Source organism: Lingula anatina, chromosome 9 (genome assembly GCF_051362555.1).
Source record: "Lingula anatina isolate TDL-2025a chromosome 9, LinAna3.0, whole genome shotgun sequence".
In the NCBI taxonomy this organism is placed as follows: domain Eukaryota; kingdom Metazoa; phylum Brachiopoda; class Lingulata; order Lingulida; family Lingulidae; genus Lingula; species Lingula anatina.
This window is the reverse complement of record NC_141775.1, coordinates 6,520,203-6,545,528: the sequence shown is the minus strand read 5'-3', so window position 1 is coordinate 6,545,528 and position 25,326 is coordinate 6,520,203. Positions and strand designations below refer to the sequence as shown.

At 40.1% G+C, this 25,326-nt stretch overlaps 1 protein-coding gene across 2 annotated transcripts; it reads left to right on the top strand.

Moving 5' to 3' along the window:
- The first annotated feature begins 3,201 nt into the window (after positions 1 to 3,201).
- LOC106166774 (transmembrane protein 47) lies at positions 3,202 to 22,787 on the top strand. 2 transcript variants are annotated; one of them, XM_086995694.1, is made up of 5 exons: positions 3,202 to 3,394; positions 3,990 to 4,172; positions 17,891 to 18,071; positions 18,516 to 18,665; positions 19,244 to 22,787. In XM_086995694.1, exons 2-5 carry the CDS (start codon positions 4,122 to 4,124, stop codon positions 19,486 to 19,488), a joined length of 627 nt encoding a protein of 208 aa, XP_086851820.1. In that variant the 5' UTR covers positions 3,202 to 3,394; positions 3,990 to 4,121; the 3' UTR covers positions 19,489 to 22,787. The 2 variants fall into 2 exon arrangements, with proteins under 2 accessions (XP_086851820.1, XP_013400885.1); XM_013545431.2 differs by having other exon boundaries at positions 3,202 to 4,172.
- Positions 22,788 to 25,326: the final 2,539 nt, after the last annotated feature.

Here is a 25,326-nt window from a genome sequence, read left to right as displayed (position 1 = left end):
TTAGTGCCAAAGAGAGAAAAACCGCGTTACCTCTATTTGAACCCGAACTGAATGTAAATTTTGTGCCACGGAACCTCTTATAACTTGTCACCTGCGCCAACTGACCGTTGTTTTCCTAAGGTTTGAAAGTAAATGGAACACAAACGGTCACTGACCTTTTCAGACAGGTCATTGACTGCGAGGTCAGTAACCAACACGCCTTTATAGCAGACCATCATAGCAGACAGTTAGGGCAACGACAACATTAGGAATGTTTTATTCATATTTCCTCCTACTGCAGTATAATAGATAGTCTGTGGTGACTGACGACAAAAATGGAAATGACAGATAGGGCATTGGCCTACACTGCAGGCTAGAGGCGTGCAAATCACATACTGGTAGTTTAAGCCCCCTTTAAACTGGACAGCGTCCTTTCTGCGTCCTTTGTGCGCCCATGAAACTGGCATCGCTGTGGTCGTACTGTAGAAAGAAGTCACAAGCATCGCTTTGGCTGCAGATTGAATGCTCAATGGTGGGCCAGTTGTCGGCACGCCAAGTATTATTTTATTTACTCTCAAACGGGGCCGTACTACCAGTGTAAAGGGGGCTTAAATAAATAAAAAACACTCAAGACGTGCACGCATATAGGGGCACTGGAGAAAACCTACGTGAAATAAAGGCAAGTTGCATCATGCTTGTATTCAGCAAGAGCCCCACATGGGGTTAGTGCGCACTAGCCTGTACGATGGATTCATAAGATAACAAGAACCAGAAACTCATGCGCACCTTATGATTAGGTCAGTGGGTCGGGTTATCTAAAAATAACAAAATAAAATATGTCAGAATACATCAGGGGGCTGGCTCACTGCCTATTAGTGTAAATACACACTGAAATCTGGGAATTCAATAGCTCACCACCTGTGTCAGATAATATTTTATGGGGACATTTGAGATGATAAAAGCCAAGACAGTGTATATATACACTTACATTTATAATATTTATATATTTGATATACTATTTATTTCTTCAGTGCACATTTCATCAGCAAGCTTCTTGCTTTTACCACCTTAGAATAGAAAGTTAGATTGGCAAGTAGGTAGCTTCTTCGCTGCACTTCATGCGTACGCCTTTTTCCCGAATAAAAATTGGGTGGTCTTCACGTGCGAAAAAAAGGAGATAGCTCCTCTTGACGCTCTACCAAAGTATATGATTGCGATAGAGGAGTGCCTACATGTAAGTACAAACACATTGCTGGAGATTTGATTGAGAAGAGACTTCTTTTCTCATCAATTGGCCGGGAAAGGAGGGGCGGGGCGGATGAGGGGGTCAGATGTCATGATCAGTCAAAACGTAAGGACCGGATAGTGAGTTGTCATACGGGAAATTCCCTCTCAATCTTTAATAATTTTTTTCTTTCATCGTTTAAATGTGGTTAAATAAATAAATAAATAAAATTTAGCAAGAGAAAATCCCCAACGCTCTCACTCAATCTAGGCGGCTAATTAAGAGGTCGGTAATGTAAGAGTACGGAGAGTCAAAGAGATTTGTGGCTACATTTTCAGATCTAGAGAGGCCAACTTTATTATCCATTTACCTGTTCTCTGTGTATTAATTAGAACAGACTCTCGTATTGTTTACAGGCGTTTTTACAGAACCCGTGTCAATAAGACGTAACACAATAGGTCTTGGTATTTTTAGTACTGTCACGTTGGCAACTCCGCATGTTGAACAGTGTGGACTCATTTGGCTTGTGTGAGAAATGACTCTACTGGAAAGACACAATGAAAGACAGGGCCGTAGCCTCCGGGGGGACAGGGGGGGGCAGCTGCCCCCCCTGGGATTTGAGGTGCAAAAAAATAATCGCAATTTCTGACTTCTGATTGAGCAATAAATAACAGTTAAAATGCACCAGAATGCAGTATTATACATACAGTTTTTAAAAATTTTCCACACCGTGGTGGGGGGACACCCTCCCCCCCCCTTGGTGGCTTCGCCCCCTCGTGTCCGCTTACTGCCCCCCCCCCCCCCCCCCCCCCCGGCAGTTTGCTCAGGCTACGGCCCTGAAAGAGGTTTCAAAATGTATATATACATATACTATATATAGTTTCCCTGTTAACAGAATACCAAGTCAGATATATTATACTTTCGGTAATTTTCATATCATGGGCGGATACATGGTTTCGGCTCTTCTTTAATGCCATTTTGTATAAAACGAGCGATATCGGATGTCAACAACGTAGTAAACTCAATAAATTTTATTAATCGTGAAATATCGAATTGTAAATAGCAGCTGATAAATCCACTGATATCGTGACAAAAAAGGCAGCTATTCGGCATTGCCTTTAAAATAATACCACTTTAGGTGTTTGTATATTATATTATATTTTGATACAAAGAACGCCTTTATTTGCATTCAAATAAAGGCCATAACTTCAGCACTTAAAGTGTTTGAATTGTCGTTATCTGAATATTTATCAAGTCGGGTTTGCATGCCCTCTGTCATAAATGTTTACAATATAAAGTGGCGATAAGGTTAATTTTAAAATGCACAACCCTACACGAATAGGTGCATTGTAATATTTAAACAGGTTCACTTTCAAACCCTTTCAAGGCAGCCGATCATTCAGACTTTATCGTTTAAAAAGTGGGACATATATTCTGTAGTGCCTGAGACTTGGTGGGGGGGGGGGGGGGGGGGGGGGGGGAGGGGGGGGGGAGAGGAGGGGGTATAGCTTCGCCGGTCCAGCAGATACTGTTTTATTTACAAGTTCAAGAAAAGTAATAGCCCCACTCTTACGATTAGGTTACAATTGGGCTGATATTAGTTTTGGGGGGATCTATTCTTCACTAGAACAAGTTGGTGTAGACTACACTACATTTTGAGGATACCCAAAATCCTGAGTACTATTGGCAGGGAGATTCATCCCCCACCCCACTCCCACCTCCCCCAACTACCCAACTGTGAAAAAATTGTAAAAGTATGAGAAACGACAGCATGGAAAAAACAGCAAATACTCTCATTTGTTCAGTTATTTATTGTAATCCTTAGATCTCGCATTCCAATTTTTGTATTTCACTTTGCTCACTGGTTGAAATATTCTTATCATATCATATTCTTAACATTCCTTTCCTACTCTGACGACCGCCACTAACATTTCGCCTTTAATAATTTGCTTCACGCATCGTGACTCATTGCTAGATGCTTATCAACACCTTAGGAATATAGAGTGCGCTGCTGTAGCTCGGGTATTAGTTCCCTTCAGTCACTGACTGTCACAGTATCAGTATATAGACGTCACGCTACTGATGACATTCATGTCGGACTCAACACGAAACTGAGCTGAACTGTGCCTAGGACGCTAAGACGCTGACCTGAGCTGATTTGGAGTTCGACGCACCAAGCGGGTGCCTCAGGTACGATCAGGCCATACAATACAACGCGGATCGCTCACTCTCGAATCGTGGACCTACGAAATAGTCTACCTGTGTTCCCATATGTACAGCAGTACGCTACGACAAGACTGAGGCAAGTTCAGTGTAACCACGCGAATAGATAGCACCGCTTTGATATAGCCAGGTCATCCCTACTTCAGCTACCTGAGACGACGGCGGCGAGACAGTGGGATAGAATTAACGTATGGATATTTACCACGATATTATAGCGTTAGTACGTGCCGACCGCCTCTCGCAGCAGGGAACAACGTAACTCAATGTGTAGCTACAGAAGCCTAAAAACACAACTGCCTGAAATAACCAGACGGTCCGGAGCGAGTGTTCTTGAGTAGTCTTTTGGAATTACCGGCGTGATTTACTGGGGGCAGCGGTGTAGTAGTGTTCGGAGGCTTCAGTTGCTGGGTTATATTATGTTATATATACCGGCCTGGGTATTTCTCATACTCTGACGAGAATATACCCTCTTGTAGTTATCAATTTTGTTGATGGATGTTTGTGATTTACTGTAGCACGGCGTGGACTCTTGTTGGAATCTAGAGCTACCTCTTAGCTTCAGGTTGCTACTGAGACTGCGCCTGCAGCAGACCTTGCTGGTGAACGAAAAAACAACTCTTGGACATTACAGGAGTTTTGAGTATATTTGAAAGGATTTTCGACTTGAATTCTCAAGCAAGTGCTAGTGGTCAATATGGCTCCGACTGCAGAAATTGAGACTGTTGTTATTGTAAGGCCGCTCAAGGTAAGTGACACAGATTTTCCCGTCAAATGGCAAAACGTGTACTTTTTGCCTCAGGTCTTACCTCAGACAACCGCCACTTAATTGCAATCCACCGTCTTGAATTCCCCCAGTCATTTCTCGACCTAATCTGTCAGCTTAATGAGTCAGTGGACGTGGTGATAGTTTTCGAGCTACTTGAAATAATACTCATTCAATTTTGTTCAAGCCCCCCCCCCCCCCCACACACACACACATGTACGATATACGCTAGATCTTGTTGTCAGAACCGAAAGAACTTTATAATGGGTTTGGCATGAGAAGTATAAACATCATAATTTATAGGTCATGCATGAATAATTTAACAGAAGCATTCAACCTCTTTTAACCTTATCATACTGATAAATGAATTACGATAAAGAACATAAAAGAATACCTCCCCTTTCCACCTCTCTCCGGTCAAGGAAAGTGGGCGGGGCACAAGATACATTACTAACATGCAGTAAGTTATATTATGCTGACCCGATTAACACTATTGCACTCCGCCTTATGGTTTAAAGTCACGGCATGAACGCTCAAGCCATTTGGTTCTATGCCCACGCCAGTAATCAAAGCTTAACTTGAAATACAAGATTGCCTGTGATTACATTCTTCAGTCCGTTCAATTCATCCGCGTCCCTGATATGCCATTTTTAATTTTTTTTAAAGTGGTGTGGTTTCCTCTACCATACTAGAATGACCACAGTGGAGTACTCAGAGGCGAAAAAGGCAAATTGGTAGGGCAAAATATTCCATGAACTGATTTTCTGATTGCCTTTTTAACGCTTTAACCCCTATCAGCCAAGGTTCACTTCCTCGTTTTTAGAGATTCGTTCTGTAGATCAGTTTTTACCGTCTCTCACTACTGTAAGTGACTGCCAATATTAAGCTAAATGAAAAAGGTTAACACCTGTAAATATGCCCAATATGGATATGCTACACAAAGTGGCCTTCTTTACATTTCGGGTTTTGTCTTTGCACACTCTGTTATGTTTCAAGTCGTGATCTTGCCCACAGTGTTATTTTTCTTTCATGACACAAGGATTCAAATCCAGACTGTAGGCTACTTAGGATATTATTTTCGCTAACTTACTTGCAGTGTGATATTAGAACACATACAGTATACGCCAATACTTGAGTGACTGTTGGATCTTGCCTTGACTCATGCTGTAATTTCTGGAATGTCAGATAGCTTTCAAATCAAACTCATTGTATTGATCCTTGAACGCAATTAAAACGCTGAGACCGAACCTTTCCCCTAGCGTAGATGTACAGTGTAGTTATTCCGCAATGCTGTAAGATGTTTTGTGAGGAAATTGTTAAAATATTTTACGAAAACTGAAACGTGTCTCAGTTTTCGATATCTTTTATATTTCGTTGTATTTGCTTTGATATCAGAACGTCTCTGTTTTAGACTTTCATTTATTTATGAATTTATTCATTTACTTATTTACTTGTGTACGATAACAGAGTTTGGTGACATCTGTGTTTTGGCATAGTTTCTCCGATAATTTCTTTGAAATTCCAAAAGTTAGATCATTTCTTCTTAGTAACGGAGCTAACAAATCTGTCTAAAACTCTTATAAAATATTTACCAGTTCTTATCACGTGCAAAAGACAGTTGCAACATGATAACTACCCTCGCCTTCTGGTTTCCTAATAGAGTTCTCCAAGGGGCGCTTATTATCCAACTGTACGACGGAGCATTCTATTTGCTATACCTAGCGTATCAGCCAAATTTAACTTGAATTGTGTTGTCGCCTACAGTTTTTGTTAAGGAGCTTTCATTAAAATGTTTTGGTATTTAGCTCTGGGATTTGCGGTTTGACTTGAGACATTTTAGCTCTGATTCATTACTTTGTTATTTGTAACTTTTTTTCTCAATTCAAGGACGGGAATTTTATCGCATTCATCACTGACATAAGTAACCTCGCGTCTGGGATATTGCATCGTGTATTGAACGTCTCAATTATCTCTAAGTCACTTCTTTCTCCACCCTAAGATGTTTTTGATAATATCATTTTTTTTTTCAAAGATACTCAATCTCTGGAAATGCTCACCCTGCGGTGTATTCAATTACCGTCGTATTTAAACCAGTGGTGGACAGTCGTGGTATCTTGGGTCTAGTTCCTCAGCACGACGATCCTGTCGCGGTGTTGATATTCCTAGAAAAATGCACCACACCAAGACACCTCCCACACGCAGCGGTCAGTGGTCGGACTTACATAACAGCCTGTCAATTATTGGTTGTTAGCAGTGTGTTGATATCCACAAACATCCTTCTTTTGTGTACGTCTTTTTTTTTGTGTGTTTTATTCTTTCATTCTTATTCTTATTTCATTATTTTATTCATTATCATCATCGTTATTATTATTATTATTATTATTATTATTATTATTATTATTATTCCTGTCTCAGAGTACATACAGGAAAAAACTCGTGAAGTCGCTTATTATTGTCGTGTCACACCACTTCCCTTCAGTCGTGCACGTTATAACAAAACCACTACTCTTCTTTAGTCGACATCTTATTATTGAAAGTAATATGAGTAACATAAGACACGAAAGGATTAGTTTTATAACACAACGTGTTGGCATGCGTGCTTTTTAAACACGCGCCATACGTACAGGTACCTCTGGTAAACTGGATCATGTTGGGGGGGGGGGGGTGTGTTCTATCTAAAAAGCAACCATAAAGAAAAACATAAACACCAATCTTTTCCAAGACACACCTACATTGGAAATGTAGTCTTAAAAGAAGGATGCTGATTTCAGTTTAAGATATCCGACATAATAAACGTGCATTAGTCTGGTAGATAACGCTGCCTGGGCTCTAGTCTCGCTATTTCACGTTTCACGAGGCAGCGGGCCATGGGATACGTGTTTGCGTCGGCGGGAAATGCGATTGCACGACTTTCGGCTCATTGAATTGGAAATTCCACTCACACGCATACACACAGAGAGAGAGAGAGAGAGAGGGGGGGGGCTTGACACATTTTTTTAATTCCGCAGGGAGAAGAAGAAAAGTCTCAATATGACAGCTCAGCACGGATAAGTCCTTCCCTTAATCGAACCTGTAAGAACCACCCTGGGATCTAGATACGTTTATATATCAAGCCAGACCGTCTTACAGACTCCATCCATTGCTTCCCTTTTTAATCCTGAATAGCCACATTCCTGTGGAAGTCGAGATAAATAGTTGGGCATACATATTCACTGTATATTTTATAAATAGACATAACAGCCTATTCGTCTTCACGTATTTCCTCTTTGTAGTTGTTCTTTGCTGCTTGCAGCGTATCGCTGACTCAAAATAAATGAAGGCGATTAGAAACGAGGAAAACCTATATGGACGAGATCACACCAGAACTAAGCCAATTCGACCTGAAAACTATATGACGTAGGCTACGATTGCCTGATTTTTCAGTTTAGACGGGCGTTCATAAAACAATATGTGGCATTTCCTATCTGCAAAACAATTAATCTGAGGTCATCTATTGGGGCCACGTTAAGATTGATTACTTTGATCCCATAGTCTTGGTTGTGGGAAGTTTCACCAATGAAGGCGGAATTTAATAAAATATCGCCTGCAATATGAAAGATAAAGGGGAAGTGACGACTAAGTGATTACCAGCGGGTGGATGGAGGGGTGCCGGGGGGGGGGGGGGGGGCTTTCCTCTCTCCTCCTTTGATAAAATGGCCGAGTCTAGATTGTGTTCATACTCAAAGCCAGTCTCCAGGTTTTTTAACCAGGGTCTACAGGAGAGTGGTATTACGATGAGTAGGCCTACTGGGAAAAAATGCCCTAAATTGCAGCATTTTTTTCAAAAAAAAAAAAAAAAAAAAGAGATCGCCCTTTATTTCTTTAACATCTGGTGAGTTCTTAACACTGCGATGTTGATGATTTCCCCTGTGATTTACTTTTCATAGTGTTTCAACGGAATACCATCTAATAACATTAAATTTGTCTTTCTCAATTTACCCTCCCTTGTATCTGTGGCTGTGGAATCATGGTACCGTAGTGGCCGGGAGAGAAATGGCGAAGGAAGGAGTTTTATTAAATAAATAAATAAATAAATAAGTGGATGCGAATTTACAGATAAACATGTATGAGAGACAGATAAATAAACAAGCCAAAGGGTACAGTAGTGACTACAGGTAATATAGGAGTCAAACTTTTTACCGTCCCTATTTTTTCCGCTAAATACCCACTCCACCCCCACCCCACCCCACCCTCCATCAGTTCCAGTGATAGATGTGACCTTTCGATGACAATGTTGACCTTATGCTGTTGACCTCTATCAACTTAACCATCCTGGAAATGAATCGAAATTCCATAGCTGTAACAGATTGAACAAAGAAGATCATCGCAAATGTCTTCGTTAACGAAATGTCCCATAAGGTGAACGTTGAAGCCAAGGAGTCTGATGCCGTGCCAAAGTTTGACAATGAATAATATTAGAACTGTTCTTATTTGACAAAGAACATTGTGTCATCTAAGGTGATTTAATTGGAACTTCGTTGTTTTCCGTTCTGTAAGTTACTCTTGGGTGAAACAGAACCACACTCCCCTCAGAGAGAGAGAGAGAGAGAGTGAGAGAGAGAGAGAGAGAGGGGGGGCGTTGTCCATGTTGTCCATTGCAAACACAAAGATCCTGTGTGATACTTCTTATTACCAACAATTATTTGTTGGCAAAACATCGAAGATTATTATTATTATTATTATTATTATTATTATTATTATTATTTTGTCCCCAGTCAAGGTACCTGACCGACCTTGTGTGTGACATCATGCCAGGTTGCAAATTAGTTCATTTCTTTGTGTTACTGTCAATTTAGAAGATAAATTATCTGATTATCTGCAAAAGTGATGCTCCTGTTCTGTCAACATTTTTTTTTTACGTATTTAATATCTAATTGAACCTTGATATGAATGACAATTACAAACATAACGCCCGTTCCATGATACTACAGACAATAATCCATTTGAACTTTTACCTGCAATACTTAAGCAATCTATGTCAGTATTGCTTACATAACACATATTGATTTGACGAAATTAGAGATTGGAATAAGAGAGAGAAAAAAATAAGCAGATAACTACAGGATGTACACGCATATATGTGCAAAATTTGTTGTTGTAACAGTGTCTGTTCAATCTGCACAAAAGTTTAACTCTTGGGAAACGGTGATATGTAATGACAAGTGTAATGTAATAGTTACAAGTCCGTCCGCGTTCATCCTCAACCCGACGACAAGTGCCAGAGTTATATAATATATTTTGCCTGAGCGATATACGTGGCGTCGAATATTCAGTGCATTTTTATTAGTGTGAGGAAATTACTTTGAAAGAGGCAGTCGATTTAAAAAAAGAAGTGGGGAAGTGTGGAAAAAGCATTTACATGACTGGAAGGGGCGATGTTATTCATGCTATTCTTAACTACTTAAGTTGGAAAAATGCTGAACCTCATATCCAATGATTCCTGTGAAATCACCATAACCCACTAAGAATCTGTCTTATTACTTCAATGTAAATCTACATATAGGCCTATTTCATATCATTATTTGCACGTATTTTTTCTCATTGTGTGAAAGGTGTGTGGAGTACTGAGTAGCAAACATCCTGTATTGATTTTGTGTTTGAAATAAATTTAAAAAATTGGCTTTGAATAATATTTCTAAAGTGACTTCTTTTTCATCATAATCTTCCTTTTCCTCTGCGTCCTCTTGTATTCATCAGTTCTTCATCACCCCACTCGTGACTTTACTGTAGAGGTAAACTTAAGAGATATCTCATTAGTGACAGCTGTATGTAAAGGGTTTGATTAAGTCGTCAACTGGATTCAATACCTTTAAGTGTGGTGTTCAATGAATAAAGATATACTTGTATAACCCAAGCACTTAACAGATGCTGTTAACCTTAAATAAGGCTCCTTTATAGCTCAGGTAACAGTGGGAATGTCATACCTGTTGTCGTCTCAGAGACGTACTTTGTGATGTGGGGACACCGTGAACTCGTGACAGTGAATTATGTGCTGGCGTACTTCTTACCTGTACTCGGATAACTTCAGAGACGCACAGGTGACATATGAAATATGAGACTTTAAGTCGCCTGTCGTGTTTGTCCTTTTAGATTGGGGCGAGGGGTCAGCGACAACGTTGACCGTTGCATTCAACTACGATATAGATACAGTTTGATGATTCCTGAGGGTGAATATTTCGCCTATATCTTTCCAAGGAGAAATACTAAAACCCTTTTTCAAAAATAAACCTGTAAATGATTTTAGTATGCGCGTGTGTGTGTGTGTGTGTGTGTGTGAGAGAGAGAGAGAGAGAGAGAGAGAGAGAGAGTCAGGGAGAGGGAAAAAGAGAGCTATGAATAGCATTACTTAAAATCACATATTTTAAGTACACTGTTCATGTTGTACACGCTGACCTGAATCTCCATATCATACCATCCACCGTGCGTCTGTCTATACATGCTGCACACAGGTGAGCGGGGACGGCAGAGAGTGATCTTATTAGCCACCGTTATTTAGATAACAGATACGTGTTAACCAAAAAAAAACAAACAAGGCTCTGGTAGTATGGAGATTACGAACACCTACCCAGCAGGCAGAAAGTACCGCTTCACACATATTTTAGAAGAGTATATAGAATGGGACAGAAAATTTTGAAAACATAGTGAATGATTTTCATTATGGTGTCTCCATCTCTCTCTCTCTCTCTCTCTCTCACACACACACACGCACACACGCACGCACACACAGAAAGAGAGAGAGATGGACTATCTCGCTGTATTGAAACGGCATATGATAAGTTAAGTGCAATTCTAGGCAACTGCATGTAAAAAGCAGCGCCTAATGCCGGTGGCCGCACAGAAATGCTGAATCTGATGATCTTAATCAATCAGCAATAAAACGTATATTACCGTAAAAGTGATGCCATTTGGAGGCAATTTCGCGTTACGATTATAGATATAACCCGTATAATCCAATAACTTCTCTCGTTCCATCTCTTACAACAGTGAATTTTGACTTTGATGAATGGTGGTCTACAGCGAAGAGAAACACGTACATTGTATAATGCAGAAATAAGAAGGGTACTCCTCAAGTTAACCAGCGGGAGTAGTCGCTGGAAAGATGAATCAAACCCTCAAAATGTTTACGTCAAAAGGTTTTCTCATGGTTCGTTACGTGCATTTGGAAAATTGACAAAACTTAGATATTTTTTCCGGTTTTTATGTTTCAGTGACGAGCAACAAGCATCCTTCGAGAATAGTAATTCTGTATTAATATATTTTTCAGGGTTGGAGTATACGGGGGGGGGAGTGTTACATTTAGACTCATTGACTTTCATTTACATTGACTATTGTGGGCGTATGCTAAGACGTAAAAGCGGAGGGAAATAATTGCACACGTGTGTGTGTGCGTACGTGTGTGTCTATGTGTGCGTTTGCGCGCGCTCGTGTTTGATATTTCATCGGGAAGTTTACTATATGCCTTGCACAGTGAATCAGAACAAAAATTGATATGATAAAGTGTTGCTGACCCCCCCCCCCCTCCCAACCACCCTCACCTCCACCTCATCGATCTCAGATATTCGTCTTTCACCAGCAACAACCTGGAATCGTTAACACGTATTTGCAATCTGCAGTAAAAACATCCACGCATCAAAGGAAAAATAACACAGAGATCACATGTAAATCGAAATTAACGGTCTACTCTGGTGTAGCTAGGGTAAGACGAGCCTCGAGATGCGCAATGAATACATATCTCATTTGTACAGCTGTTACAGGTATACGATCTGCGCTCGCCGTGGATTATTTCTGGTCAGCATAATAACAGTAAAATTGGGAAAGGCTGCCTGGCACAGGTGGCGATAGATTGGCAACGATATGTTTTGAGATCGAGCAAGGAGATACCGTGTTATTCCAGGAATTTAAGAGAAGTGTGTTTGCCTGTTTTCTTGGAAACGTAATTGTTATATTGTATAACTGAAAGGATCTCTGTGCTTGAATTTTAGACGTGATTTTGGAATAATTCAGTGAATGGCCTATAGGGATATTAACCTCCGCAAAGGAGATAACTATTGGTTTTATCTGTATGTCTGTCTGTTAGCAGCATTATACAAAAAAGTTATGGACGTATTTTGATTAAATTTTCAGAAACTTTGGGTGGCCAAAGTAAAAAACGAAAACGTTTTGTTAGTTATCCATTAATTAATTAAGTAATTAGTTGTTTAGATATCACGAGAATTGAGCTACCTTGGCGGAGGCCTGCGCTCTTTGTGATCTTTTTTAATTTTGAAGGGGAAAGATAGATGTTCTGATACAGAATATATCAAATAGGTAATGCTTATAACTGCCAGATCAGCGTGTTTCCGCCACCCGTGTATGCTTTTATGCAATACCGAATTCTTTATGTGATTGAGGTATAATACTTGTGCTGAAAGACGACCCAGGTTGACTTGGTCTTGTTTTCTTGTTTGTATGGTACGTTGGCAGGAAGCGGTCAGTTGTATATATTGACCAGTGGGGAACCTTGGCAGGAAGCGGTCAGTTGTATACAGGGGCGGATCCAGGATTATTTGAAGGGGGTCCAGAACGCCAAACCTCGGATGCCAAGCCGACCATCGCTCCCTTGGCGTGGGGTTTGGGGCCTGCTGAACAGCCCCAGGACGGAGGATCGAGAGGGATGGAGAGCACTGGTTGCCAGTTCGTCTGTTGTGCCCCTACGGTCGCAGACTATGGGACAGATAGATAGATAGATAGAAGAGCCCCGAAAATTTTTTTGGTGTTTTGGGGGGCAAACGATGATCTTTGGTACTGTTTGGTACTGTTTGGTACTGTTTTGGTACTGATTCAGTTAGTCAAAATTCTAATTTCAAAACGGGACCATTGGTGTGATATATCTTTCAGAAACTGAAGGAGGGGGTCAGAACCCCCCTGACCCCCCCCCCCTTCCCTCTAAATCCGCCACTGGTATGTATTGACCAGTAGGGTACCTTGACAGGAAGCGGTCAGTTGTATGTATTGGCCAATAGGATACCTTGGCAGTCTGCTCTGTAGGATCTCTCCAACTCTCTGAACAACTGGACTAAATGGAGTTCTTTGGGCTTAGGTTTGGTCATAGGTACCGCACGGATTTCATCTCGGCTATTTTGGCATCATACTTTAGCTGGACCACTTATGATGAAAAAGATAAGAACATGTCCCTATTGCAAAATACATGTATAATTGTTAATAGTTTGTAGAAGTTTGTAAACAGTATGGTAGAAATAATATCAACGGTTATTTATTATCATAAAAATATTACCACCATTCTGTCGATATATAGGCAATGACTTTGCGAACACCTTGGCAAGTGCATGTATTTATAACAAGTGCACTGCATCCATGTGACTGGCAAAGCGCCCGATAAGGACGCTGATCACCCTCCCTAGTAATCCTGGCAACAACTGTTATGACAGCTTGGATAACTTAGTAAAGAATAAGACTGTCAGAGTAGCATGCTCCACCTTCATTCTTTAGACCAACGAAATCACGTTTACGGTCTTCAAAGATGATACCTTCCTCACGAATGTTTGAGTTCCTCGCTGTGTGGTAAAGAATTTTGAAACTATTTTGGACCAGATGATTTAACGTGAATTTTGTTGCCCTTCCCCCATCTCTCTTTGTATAAAACCTTGAAAGCCTTAACACTGAGAGAGAGAGAGAGAGAGAGAGAGAGAGAGAGAGACCGGAGGTTGTGCTTGCATCGGTTCTATGAACTGGTTGTTGATCTGGCTGTCGTTCTAACCCTGAGAACGGACTTACATAAAAAAAGAGAAATGATTCTCTTTTCGCACGTGGAACATCATCTCACCGCAACAATTTACGAGATATTTTGACATGTTTGAGATCTGCTAATGATCAGCAAGACTACCAACTGGGTAATTGCCTTCCCAACTTGGCAGCGACCCGTACGTTATAGTTCTATAAAATACCTGTCTACCGAAAACTACAGTTCCAATATGATTTCCTATGAAATATTTTTACGTTTCGTATTAACTTTTAACTTCCAATACATTTCAAACACTGAACAGTGCACACCATGTCTTAACAATTACGGTTTTTATCTCTAGGTAAATTCAAGTCTATAGTTGGTAAGTAACCGGTACATTGTACGAAATGAGCACTGTTAAATTACAAGGTGTTTCAAAGCCACCGCTACACTGCACCGCCTCCTTGGCAGCGAAACTCGGCGTGCATTGCCACGTTCAATCCAACACCTTTGTGCTGGCGTGAATTATTTTGATGTTCATATGAGCCCTGAACACCTGCTACCTCTGGTAACACATGTTGTAGCGAGGGTAAGGTCACATATGAAACGTGCTGATATTAGGAAGGGTTAGGACCTGTGAACAACGATTGAAGGTTCAACATAAGTAGCGATATTACTGGCGAGTGCAGGGTTTGATCTTTTTAGCGGGCAGAGGTCGAGTGCAGGATTGGAAAAGCTTGTCCTAAATTGGCAAAAAAAAAAAAAAAAATGAAAAGTGAGAGAAAGAAAAACGGAGGAGAGGAGAAAATTTTCAGTTGTTGCTACTTTGCCCTTTTTTCACGGTTCCCATCCTTAACTTGTTGCTGTTGGCTGTGCACAAACTAATATCATTTTTCTTTACCAGAAATTATACATGGAGCCAATAAATTTAATGATTAAAATAATAAAAGCTGTCCACTACACACGAGCACGCACGCACACACACACACACACACACACACACGCACACACACACACACACACGCACACACACACACACACACACTTGCATGATACTAAGGGTAGGTATGGATTTAATCCGTTGTTAGTGAATGAGTGCCGTTTGCTACATTGTTTGTATGGAAAATAAAAGGTTGATAATCATTGAAGAGAATTATATTTTGTTCAGCAATGCATAGGCCTTTTCCTATAAGTGCAAAAAGCGCTTTTTTCCTACATGTACGTCGGATAGGAAAGCGACAGCTTATCGTTCAGTTATTCGTTCAGGGTCGGTTGCTCTTCCAGCTAAATATACAGGTGAAAGATAACACGCGGATGCGTCGACCTCTGAAAACTATCAATCACTGAAAAAACAGAGAATCCAAAAAATAGCTCACTAAGCAAAATATGAAAGCTACGTGTACATTAACTCTCTCTCTCACATACACTCTCTCTGTTTCTCTTTCTCTCTCTGTCACTAACACAAACGCGCTCAGAAACACGTTTTGGACGAATTCATAGTATCAATTTAAAGCGATTATCATAAAGCATTACTTCGTATAATAAAATATGTAGGCTTAAAAATCTGGAAAACATTTTAGATTGAAAAAAATTATAAAACTAGGTGGAGCACACATTGTGCATAAGTAAACAGTGTTAAAGTGATATCTAAATTCGCTCTGGTCACTTCATATTCAGTTCAATGTGCTGGAGCAAATGTAAGCTCTAGATTGGTGCGATAACACCTGTCCGTAACGAGGGCTTAATGCAAACCTGTAATTCACGTGAAATCAAATGTTATGTATCAGTTGACTGACTTCTCGCCGACCACATAGCTAATCCACATGGTGCGCATTTTTATTTTCTTTCAACACACGTGTGTGTAGAGAAGTTTAATTCGGAATGGGGTTTAAGGCCAAAGAGTACAGCTTGAAAAGTTTACTGCGCATGAAAATACCCATGGGAGTCTGCAAAACCACGTGATATTACGTACCATTATTCATAGTGTTCTCTCTCTCTCTCTCTCTCTCTCTCTCTCTCTTCTCTCTCTCTCTCTCTCTCTCTAAGGCGTTGGCCGTTTTTATAAAGAAATAGACGTTACCTGTTTTATAAAACACGTGTCTTGAATGGAGTATGGAAATATCTTTCTTTTCTTTTTTTTTTTTTTTTTTTTTTTGTTGACTGCATGTGTGTATTGACTTACGCGTGTGTGGTATCGTTTGCGTGTTTTCGTGTGCTCGTACTTGTTTCCTACGTGTACCAGTGCCTTTGTTTGTAAATGCAGCAGAAAATCAAGTCACGTATGTTCTCAATTATGTATACGTGATTCTTGACATTTCCTCTTTATTTAATACCTCTGCTATTGAATAATACTCAAGCAAGGTACTCAACGGCGAGAAAAACAATCTCAGCCCTCCCGCTTGTGAGAAAATAAAGAGCCGCAATCAAATTATTTAGAAAGGTTGTTCTGTGTATGGTTTGGGCGGAAGCCATCTCAATAGTTTTTATTGCTTCAGATCAAACCGCTCCCTAGTAAATAACACACAGCTATTAGATAAAAGCTTCTGAACGTGAATTTGCCCTTACAATTCAATATTGGTAAAAGAAAAGTAGTCACGCAAGAGAACAGGAATTGCGACATTAAATTCTAAAAAAAAAATAAAAAAAGGACAAAATTCTGTCCGTTTTTTTTTTAAATTTACAAATAAAGTTAGCAGATGTAGGGTTGAGGATAGCTGTGGTTACAAACATATCTATACATATCCAGTTCTCAAATTGGGTCATCCGAGGGTCCACAAAAAACTCTTTGGATTTGCTGATAACAAGCCGGCTGAGTGCTATAAAGCTTGCGTGTGGCGTTGCTTTACAAAAGAGAAATAAAGGAAATGCGGATAGAAAGGAATACTTTGAATTGTGGTTTATTGTTTGCCAATGTTGCTAGAAGAGAGTTACATGTATCCTGTCGTGTCGTGTGTATTGATATCCTCGCTTCTTCAGAAAACACTGAGTAGCACTTTTACTTATTGGAATAACAGGTTTGCGTAGGAAAAAAACTTAAATGGGGGAGGGGGTAACTTTTCAGAATAAAGATTACGAAGTAGCTACGAGGAAGAGGAACTTGACTTGAGGAAATAATAAATCGCTATACCCTTAAATTTGGCGAAAGACAAAATGGTCTCAAGAACACATGCTCGAACATTTTACTAACTAAATTGGTATTGATGTAATTGGGATGGTATATAGCACTTAAGTCCTTGAAAAAGAGCTGAAGATTAAAAGTTATTGATACAATGTATATTTGTCCCTGAATCCATAACCTGCCTCTTTAAGAATTTCTGCCATGTTTTCACACGTGTAGCACACCAAGAGCTGTAATCAAGTAACGTCCATATACGTGTCCCTCAGTGACTTTTCTCGGCGTTACTTTTTGTGGATAAGTTCATATTACCAAGGTAATTTAATTTGCCCTGAAAGCAGGCGCTAATTTTCTTGAAATCTTGGTGTTTGCAGTTCCTGGTAAATCACCGTAATTGAATAATCACCACTAAGACACCTACATGAAAATATTCTTAATTCTGACGTTTTTTTTTCTTTTCTTCTTGCTCCCACAGGTTCTTTGTTCATTGTTTAAGGGCTAAATCTTGGTTACCTCTCACTTCCATCGCTGATTTTCGATATTATATGTAAATCCACCCATTTTATGTTATTTTTCCTAGGAATTGCAAAGCACATATTTTTGTCATTTCGTTTCTGGTTCACTTGCATTAATGTATGTTATTATTAACCCTCTATACTTTATCTCACGTGGATAAAAGGATAGTCGAAACCAATAAAATCGAGTCAGTTGACCTCTCCTAAAGGTAAATGACAAATACAGAAAACACTAAAATCGAGTCAGTCTAGTGAAAAACCCCCTCCTACAGGTGAACCGTAACTTTATTTCACTTAAAATTTTTTCCAGGTTTTGGCTCTGATTTTCGGCTGCCTGGCGTCCCTCCTCCTCTTGATTGCAATCATCCCGACCCACTGGCTGCAGACGTCTATCTACAGGGAGGGGCTGTTTGTCGCCTGCAAGATGCCCCCAAACCACAGTCTGATACACGACGACCAGGTGGAGACCTGCTTTGCCCTCTCCGGACAAGGTAAGATGTGGATACCATGGCTTTCTTTAACCATACGGTTCCTTTTTTTATTGGGGGGGGGGGGGGGGGGGGGGATAGATCAGGCAATGAATTCCTACTTGTGTGTAGAAGCGAGTCAAAATCTAGGACGGTGCTTGCTAGTACAACCAAAAGGTAATCGGACCTTGCAATAGAGGAAACTTAATCTCGTACAGTAATTAAGCCACCTTTATTTTTTCAACCAAACTGACCAGGCCCGTAGCCAGCAATTTCAAAAGGAAAGTGGGTTCTTTTTCTGAAAAAGAAGCCCTTTTAGCACGAAACCTTCGTGTAACTAGATGAAATTTTACCCAAATGGGACCTTTTCCAAGCAAAAAGGGGGAAGGGGTATCTTCTCAAACCCCCCCCCCCCCGAACCCCCCTGCCTACGGTCCTGTTGATATTTTGAATGTCTTTACTTTTCAGTATGGACCCAGGCGGTGGCGGCCATGTGTATCATCTCCCTGCTCATCACAGCAGCCTCCACGGTGGTTACTGGGCTGGCACTCTGTAACAAGGAGCCGGACAGAAAGTACACTTTCTACATGGTGGCCATGGTCGGGTTTGGCTTGGCGGGTAGGTAACCCTGTGTTCTTTGCCATAGAGGTGACTGGCACTTCAGACAAAGGGTGAGGAGATTAATATAGGAGTAGGCTACCAGTTCCTCTTTTGTTTCCCAAAAACTCGTTGCGTTGAGGCATTCTGACAGAGAGAGTGAATATTTTTCTTTCCTTTGACTCCCTCTCCCCCCCCCCCCCTTCACATGAAAATGCAGTCAACATTAACATGAAATTTATCCACCGAAAAGACTAGATAGTTTGGTCATTATTTGATGGAACCTAGAATTGTAAGACATATTCCATACACGTTTCGGCCTACTTTCGGTGTTGTGAATGCAAAACGGTCAAAGACGCATCGGAATCTCATCTAAATGTAACAAGCGTCTTGAATGAATATTAACGATGCCATTTCCTTTTTGTGTGTTACATTCGAACTTTTTGTGTGAGTATACCCTCAGATGCGTTTGTTTGATTGCCAAAATGTTGCTCTTGATTTTTTATCAAATGTACGTGATTTTTCACTCTGTGTTCGGTATGGTTTTAATTGCACCGACTTTATTCAGCTTCAACTCAGACACTTTACTTTCGTTTCAGCAATTTTCCTGGTAATTGGACTCATCGTCTACCCCATCATGTTTTGGCAGAACATGGTGTTCAAGCTGGAAGATGGCGGCAAGGAGTGGGAGTTCGCCTGGGCTTACGGACTGGCCTGGGCATCTGTGCTAGTCATCCTCACCGCCGCCATCTTGCTCTTCGTCGAGCGGGACGCCGACGAGATAGATTATCGAGAAAAGGTCCACCATGATTACTCCAATGATGGAAAAGAGACTGAGGCTTAAGGCTATCTATGGTTTGGATGTCGTATTATCTCATTTTACGGTGCGTCACACATCGAACTGAAAACGTGAAAGGAGGGCAGGAATCTGACTTTTAGAATATCAAGCTGAACGGCTTCAGCCAATTTTTTTGCCTCGGTATGAACTCAAAAAGATTGTGTGATTTGGTATTTTTGTCGTCGGATAAATTGTGTATATAATTCAAGACACACCGACTTTCATACACTGCTTCAGAGGACGCCGCAGCCCTTGCCTCAACATAGTCATCATCGAACCCTCACGAATGCTGCCAATTGATCTTACGGCAAACTCATTAATGTGTGCTACCCCCTGAAACTTATGTGGCGTCAGCGTAATTAGTTTTAAGAATCTCAAAAGAGAAGTACATTTATCGTTGTCGATCGGAAATGACATATCGAAAAAATACATATCCCTTGAAGGAAGGCGTTGCAATTTCTTCAGACGCTCACCTCGGGTGTCAAGTGCCCTGCAGCTTCAGTTTGATTGTCGTCCTGCAAATTGATGATTGAGATGACAAAAAATCCGAAGAAATAATCCTCGTGTTAATCTTTCTTTGCTCCGAGTTTGGTTACAATGCAAAACACCAAGGAAGGATTAAGGAAATGGTTGAATTATCAAAAATGATCGCCAAGACACAATTATTATTAAGTGAATTTTTTTCTCGATTTAGCCTTTTGGCAAAGCTAAATAGTTTTGGTCATTTCGTTCATACACGAAACTGCTTGGAATAAGAATGGGAGCATATTTTTTATATCATAGGTGCATAACTTCACTTTCCTGCATGTTCAAGCGATGAAAGTGTGATATCTTAGAAGGTATTTGTTTTCAACAGAAGTCTTGTTTCCACTGACGATAGATCGACTCATCTCTGAGTAAGCTATGGGTGTGATCGCCCTAGGCAGCAACTGTAGTCCCCATTTGCGTTCGCGAAATGCCCACCTCTTGGTTTCAAGCTTTGGGGAACATCTAGGGATGCCATTCACTACCTGTGAAGAGCTTCCGTTAATTAGGCGACCTATGTAAAAGGGTCGTACCAAAAAAGGTCGGCCTATCTTCAATGTAAACGCGACCCCTATGTCCCTTTTTCTTTGTGACCCTCTTGGTATTAGTGTTGTATTTTATCACGAAGGTGTTTATACATACATTTCGTTTCCTCTTTCATTCGTTGTACTTATAGACTGTCCCAGATAAGTCATTCAGGAGATTTTTGGTCATTTATATTTGGAAATGTGGTAGATACTAGGAGGAGTTTTCAAAGATGTTTAATTGCTAATACCGACAGATGTATATTCTTGAAACCCCTTTCCATTTTTTTTCTGAGAATTCCTTATGATGTGTGATATTATTATCATTCTTATGTTTATCATCATTGTCTGTTGATATGGTGATTGGTATGTATATACAGTAAGTATACATATATGACATCCTATATCTTATACTACATATCTTATCCCGCGACATGCTCAGGCTTACTAAAAGGTGCTAATTAATGACGTCACCATACCTAAAAAATTCACTCAGAATTCCAACTGACTTGACATAAGAGTAGTGTGTGAGCTTTCTGCCGCCAAGATGTACATCTTCATGACTGCCTACATATTAATGCTGTAATGACGTCATATTTTATACGTAACGTAATTTGTTCACTGATTGTCTGTGCGATGAATACAAGGCATTTATTGATACATCTTGTGTGCTCAAATACATCATGAGGTGCTAATGACGTCACAACTCTGAAGGTCAAATTTAGAATACGACCTCTTTTATTGAACATAAAAGGTTACTTTTAGGGGAATGAATCTAGACGACGAAATCACGGTGCACAGCGTCAACAGAATTTTTAAACAATACTGTTGTCTCTTGATAGATGACGTCATTTTTCTACTCGTCAGTTGTGACAATCGCACTTGGATGCTGCGAATATTTTAACGTGAACGGATTACATGGTTGCCAAATTAAAGCTTAATGCGTACTCTGCGCATCATTTAGCATCGTCTCTCGTTAATGCCACACTAAGCAATATAGACTTGCACCCGCCTGAGGACTGAGAACTGGTTCTTGGATTTCCAATACAAAGACCGAGTCTTAGATAGCATTCACAACGAGTTGAGCCAGGCTTTACAAATCCTGGGGACTAAATATGGCGGTCGTACATGAAAGAAAAACCGCCTAATCTTTTAATAGTCTCTCCGCCTCTCACACGCCTCCCCACACGTCGTCCCTGCGGGGGGACAGTCATTAAATCTCGGCTCCATTGGGACGACACATGGGGAGGCGTGTGAGAGGCGGAAAGACTATTAAAAGATTAGGCGGTTTTTCTTTCATGTACGCCCGCCATATTTAGTCCCCAGGATTTGTAAAGCCTGGCTCAACTCGTTGTGAATGCGATTTTATACTACATGTTGAAGGTTGCAACTATTGGTTCCGACAACCTACGTCAAGACATGTTTCACTTTGTTCTAGGAATCTCTAGGAATTCTAGGAATTATGTAACCAACAGGCAAAAACAGCAGACGGCAGGTTTCATACGCGGACACGTTAACGTGACCAGATTTTGAAATTGACAAGCGATGTCTTTAATAATGGATGTTATTCCCGAGACTGTGCCGTTCTTCTCAAAATGATCGAATAACCAGACAAGGTGTGACCTGCAGAGATTACGAAGTTTCATAGATATTTTGCTCATTGAAACGAAATACGTGAGGATTTTACAGTAAGAGATATAAACTTCGGTAGCAAAAGTACAAATAACATGTAAACGCAACAGGTGCTCGCCATAATGTTTTGTGTATCCAAAGCGAGATTTCTAAGCGGGGGGTGAATCTTCTCTCACGCCTTCACACACACAATGTCGTCATTGTTCACCATATTAATTTTCTCAGTTGTCATCTTTCTATCTTCAGCCATTTGATATGTATTTGAATTGATTCTCCATCGAGCTTTTCCCATTGTATTACATTTCAGCAATAAACCCTTGTTTTTATTTAGAAAACTTGTCCAGTGTTTTGGTGCTGTTTTCAGACCGTATTTAAGACTTGAGGTAGCAGATATGCAAACGCAACAGAAAAGAAAAAATGGAATTTTTTGCACTCCAATATTTCGGTACTAATAACTCCAAACGCATTGTTTTTTAAGCCACTGTGTCACGCAGCTGATGAATCTATTTACTGGTATGATGTAAACTATTTCAGTGGTTCCCTTTTTAAATTTGGGATTACTCACCTTTAAGAGTTTGTTATATGAAGCAGAATAACTGAAAATAAAGATTGCTTGCAGACAAATCGCTCACTGAAATCTTTGTTGGTGTTAACTTCTATATTTGTAACAAATCTTTGTTCCTTAAGATGGTTCTGTGTTAAGAAATCCACTGAATAACCATTCAGATTAAGGGATGACATCCTAAGACGTGCGCCATTGTTGTTCATAATGAGAACGTCCCCAATCTCTAAGTTAATGGGCTGTTCGATGTTTATAGGTTAATTCTTAGTAAGCGACTAGAGCCATCAGTTCGTGTATTAAGTCGATATTATAAGATAGATCTGGTTCGTGGGAAAGGGACAAAGTCAGAAGTTCATTTTCAGCCATAAATCACCCAAATCAAGTTATTTCTTGACAGATTTGCTTCATAACTTACCTGGTGAAAAACCAGTGTGTAAAAAAAAAAAATTAAAAACAGGAATTCTTAACTTTTAAAAAAATCCAGCAAATTGGGTTTCGAATGCGAACTGGATTTTTAGTCCAAAGAATTATTTCCATACGTTTGAGAATAATAAGAACAGGGGTTTCCTTTCATGGTGTTAAAGAAGAGCGTGCACGACGACGGCAACTACGGGTGCATCTGATGTTTTTATGTCAAGACACGGTGCCTGTCCATAAAAACCAAATAAATAAATAAATAAATAAAAATTGACCGATTTATACTTATTTAATCGGAAAATCCTAACGCTTGTCGGGAGTGCAAAGTGGTTAAATGTGTTATTACAACAATATTGCGTTCTGGTTCTGGTGCAAATGGACTTTTTAAACCACCACAGAAGAGCCACTGCGTTCTGTACGCGTGCACTTTTCACCTGTGTCAAGACGGAATCCCACGCTAATTGATCAGCATACAAATCTGTTCCAGAGATTTATCATATTCTCATCAATGCTGAAGTCTTGTCCGATTTAAACGGATTTTCTTCGCTTTTCCTTTGTTTTGGGGAGGCATATTTTTTTGTAGATTTCCCTATTGATTTTTGCTTACATAGCACTGCAAATGAATACCCAGCGTTGGTGAAAAAATCGGCAGTTTTGTGTGATCTGTGCGAAACTTAATGCCTTACTTGTGGGAAATGATAACAAATCGTTCATCATTAAGGGAAAGGGAACACAATAAAAATGTAACATTTTCGTGGTAAGTCGTGGCTTTATACAACACGAAAAGGGACTTTGATTTGCGATGGAGAAATTATGCAACTGCCGCGGGCAGACACAAAGCAATTAAGATAAGCACCGTTTCAGGTAAAGATTACGTGGCTAGATAAATTAACCTATTGGTTATAACAGCAGAGTTAAAGGAAACTGGATGGCGCGTCTTCAAAGACACACATATATCGATACATAGCGTCTCTAAGACTGGGTTCCCACAGATTTAGATCGATCCATCTGGATCGACCTAACTCCCTGGGGGTTCACGCTAAATTGCTGTCAGCTTCTGGGAGCCGAGCGCGCACAAAAGTTAATTACCCCCTTACAGCTTTTAGTAGGCGGGACAGACATTTAAGCCGGTTAAGCTGACAGCAATCTAGTGATACTCCCCAGAGGGATAGATCGATCTAAATATCAGGGAGGATGGTCTCTAATGGAGAAAAACAAAGACCGCGTCATGAAAAACAAACAGGTCTGTTTCTGGTTAGTCTTGTTTTATTCAATGTACAAGATACAGCACACATATGCTGGATCTCAGCAAGATAAATACATAAGACAAAAGCTCGCCTGGACTACACTCGATTTCTCATCTTTCTTAGTGTCACACTAGAGGTAAAGACATGTAAAGACACCCCGAGTTTGTACGATTACCGTTAATGTAAACAACAAAACACGACATTAACAAAAGATTTCCCAGTAATCTTTGAAACTCGGGATGAGTAAATGACGCTCACAATGATATTTTACATCAAATCTAACTAATACATTTAATTATATTTTAAACTCTTGCATTTGTTTAAAGATCTTTACAGTATGGGTCATTTAACCATGTCCACCGCATGGTGCAAGAATTAAAATGGAGTATTTCACCAGGGTATAGGCGCACAGTAATCCAACAGTACGTTTGCGTTTGAACGCACGCGTTTGAACGCACGCATTAATCAGTTTATGCATGTATTTTACGGCGTACGCGAACAAACACGCACATTGTACAGCGTTACACATCTGATTATCGCGCGCACACTTACACGCATTTCCGTAAAACTAGTTTTTCAACATTACAAGCACTCTGCGCCAATGCAAACAAATAATTCATATGTACGTTAAAATTTTCATGGCTTTGTTACGTATAAATACACATATTGTACGTGACCGATGTATGTACATATCTCTTCTGTAAGCGGCATCTGACAATAACAAATACCAACCTCAAGTACATTTCACCTAGTATAAAAACTGTATTATAATTATGAAGCCCCATTACCAAATTATGATATATCACGTTAGACAGTAATAGGGGTGTTTTCGTCATTATACTATCATAACGTTTTGTTCTGAGATTCCTCAAAAGCCTTTGACTAAGAACGGCAGCAGCAAGTATAATCATTTTTACATTCTAAGACGTAACTATTT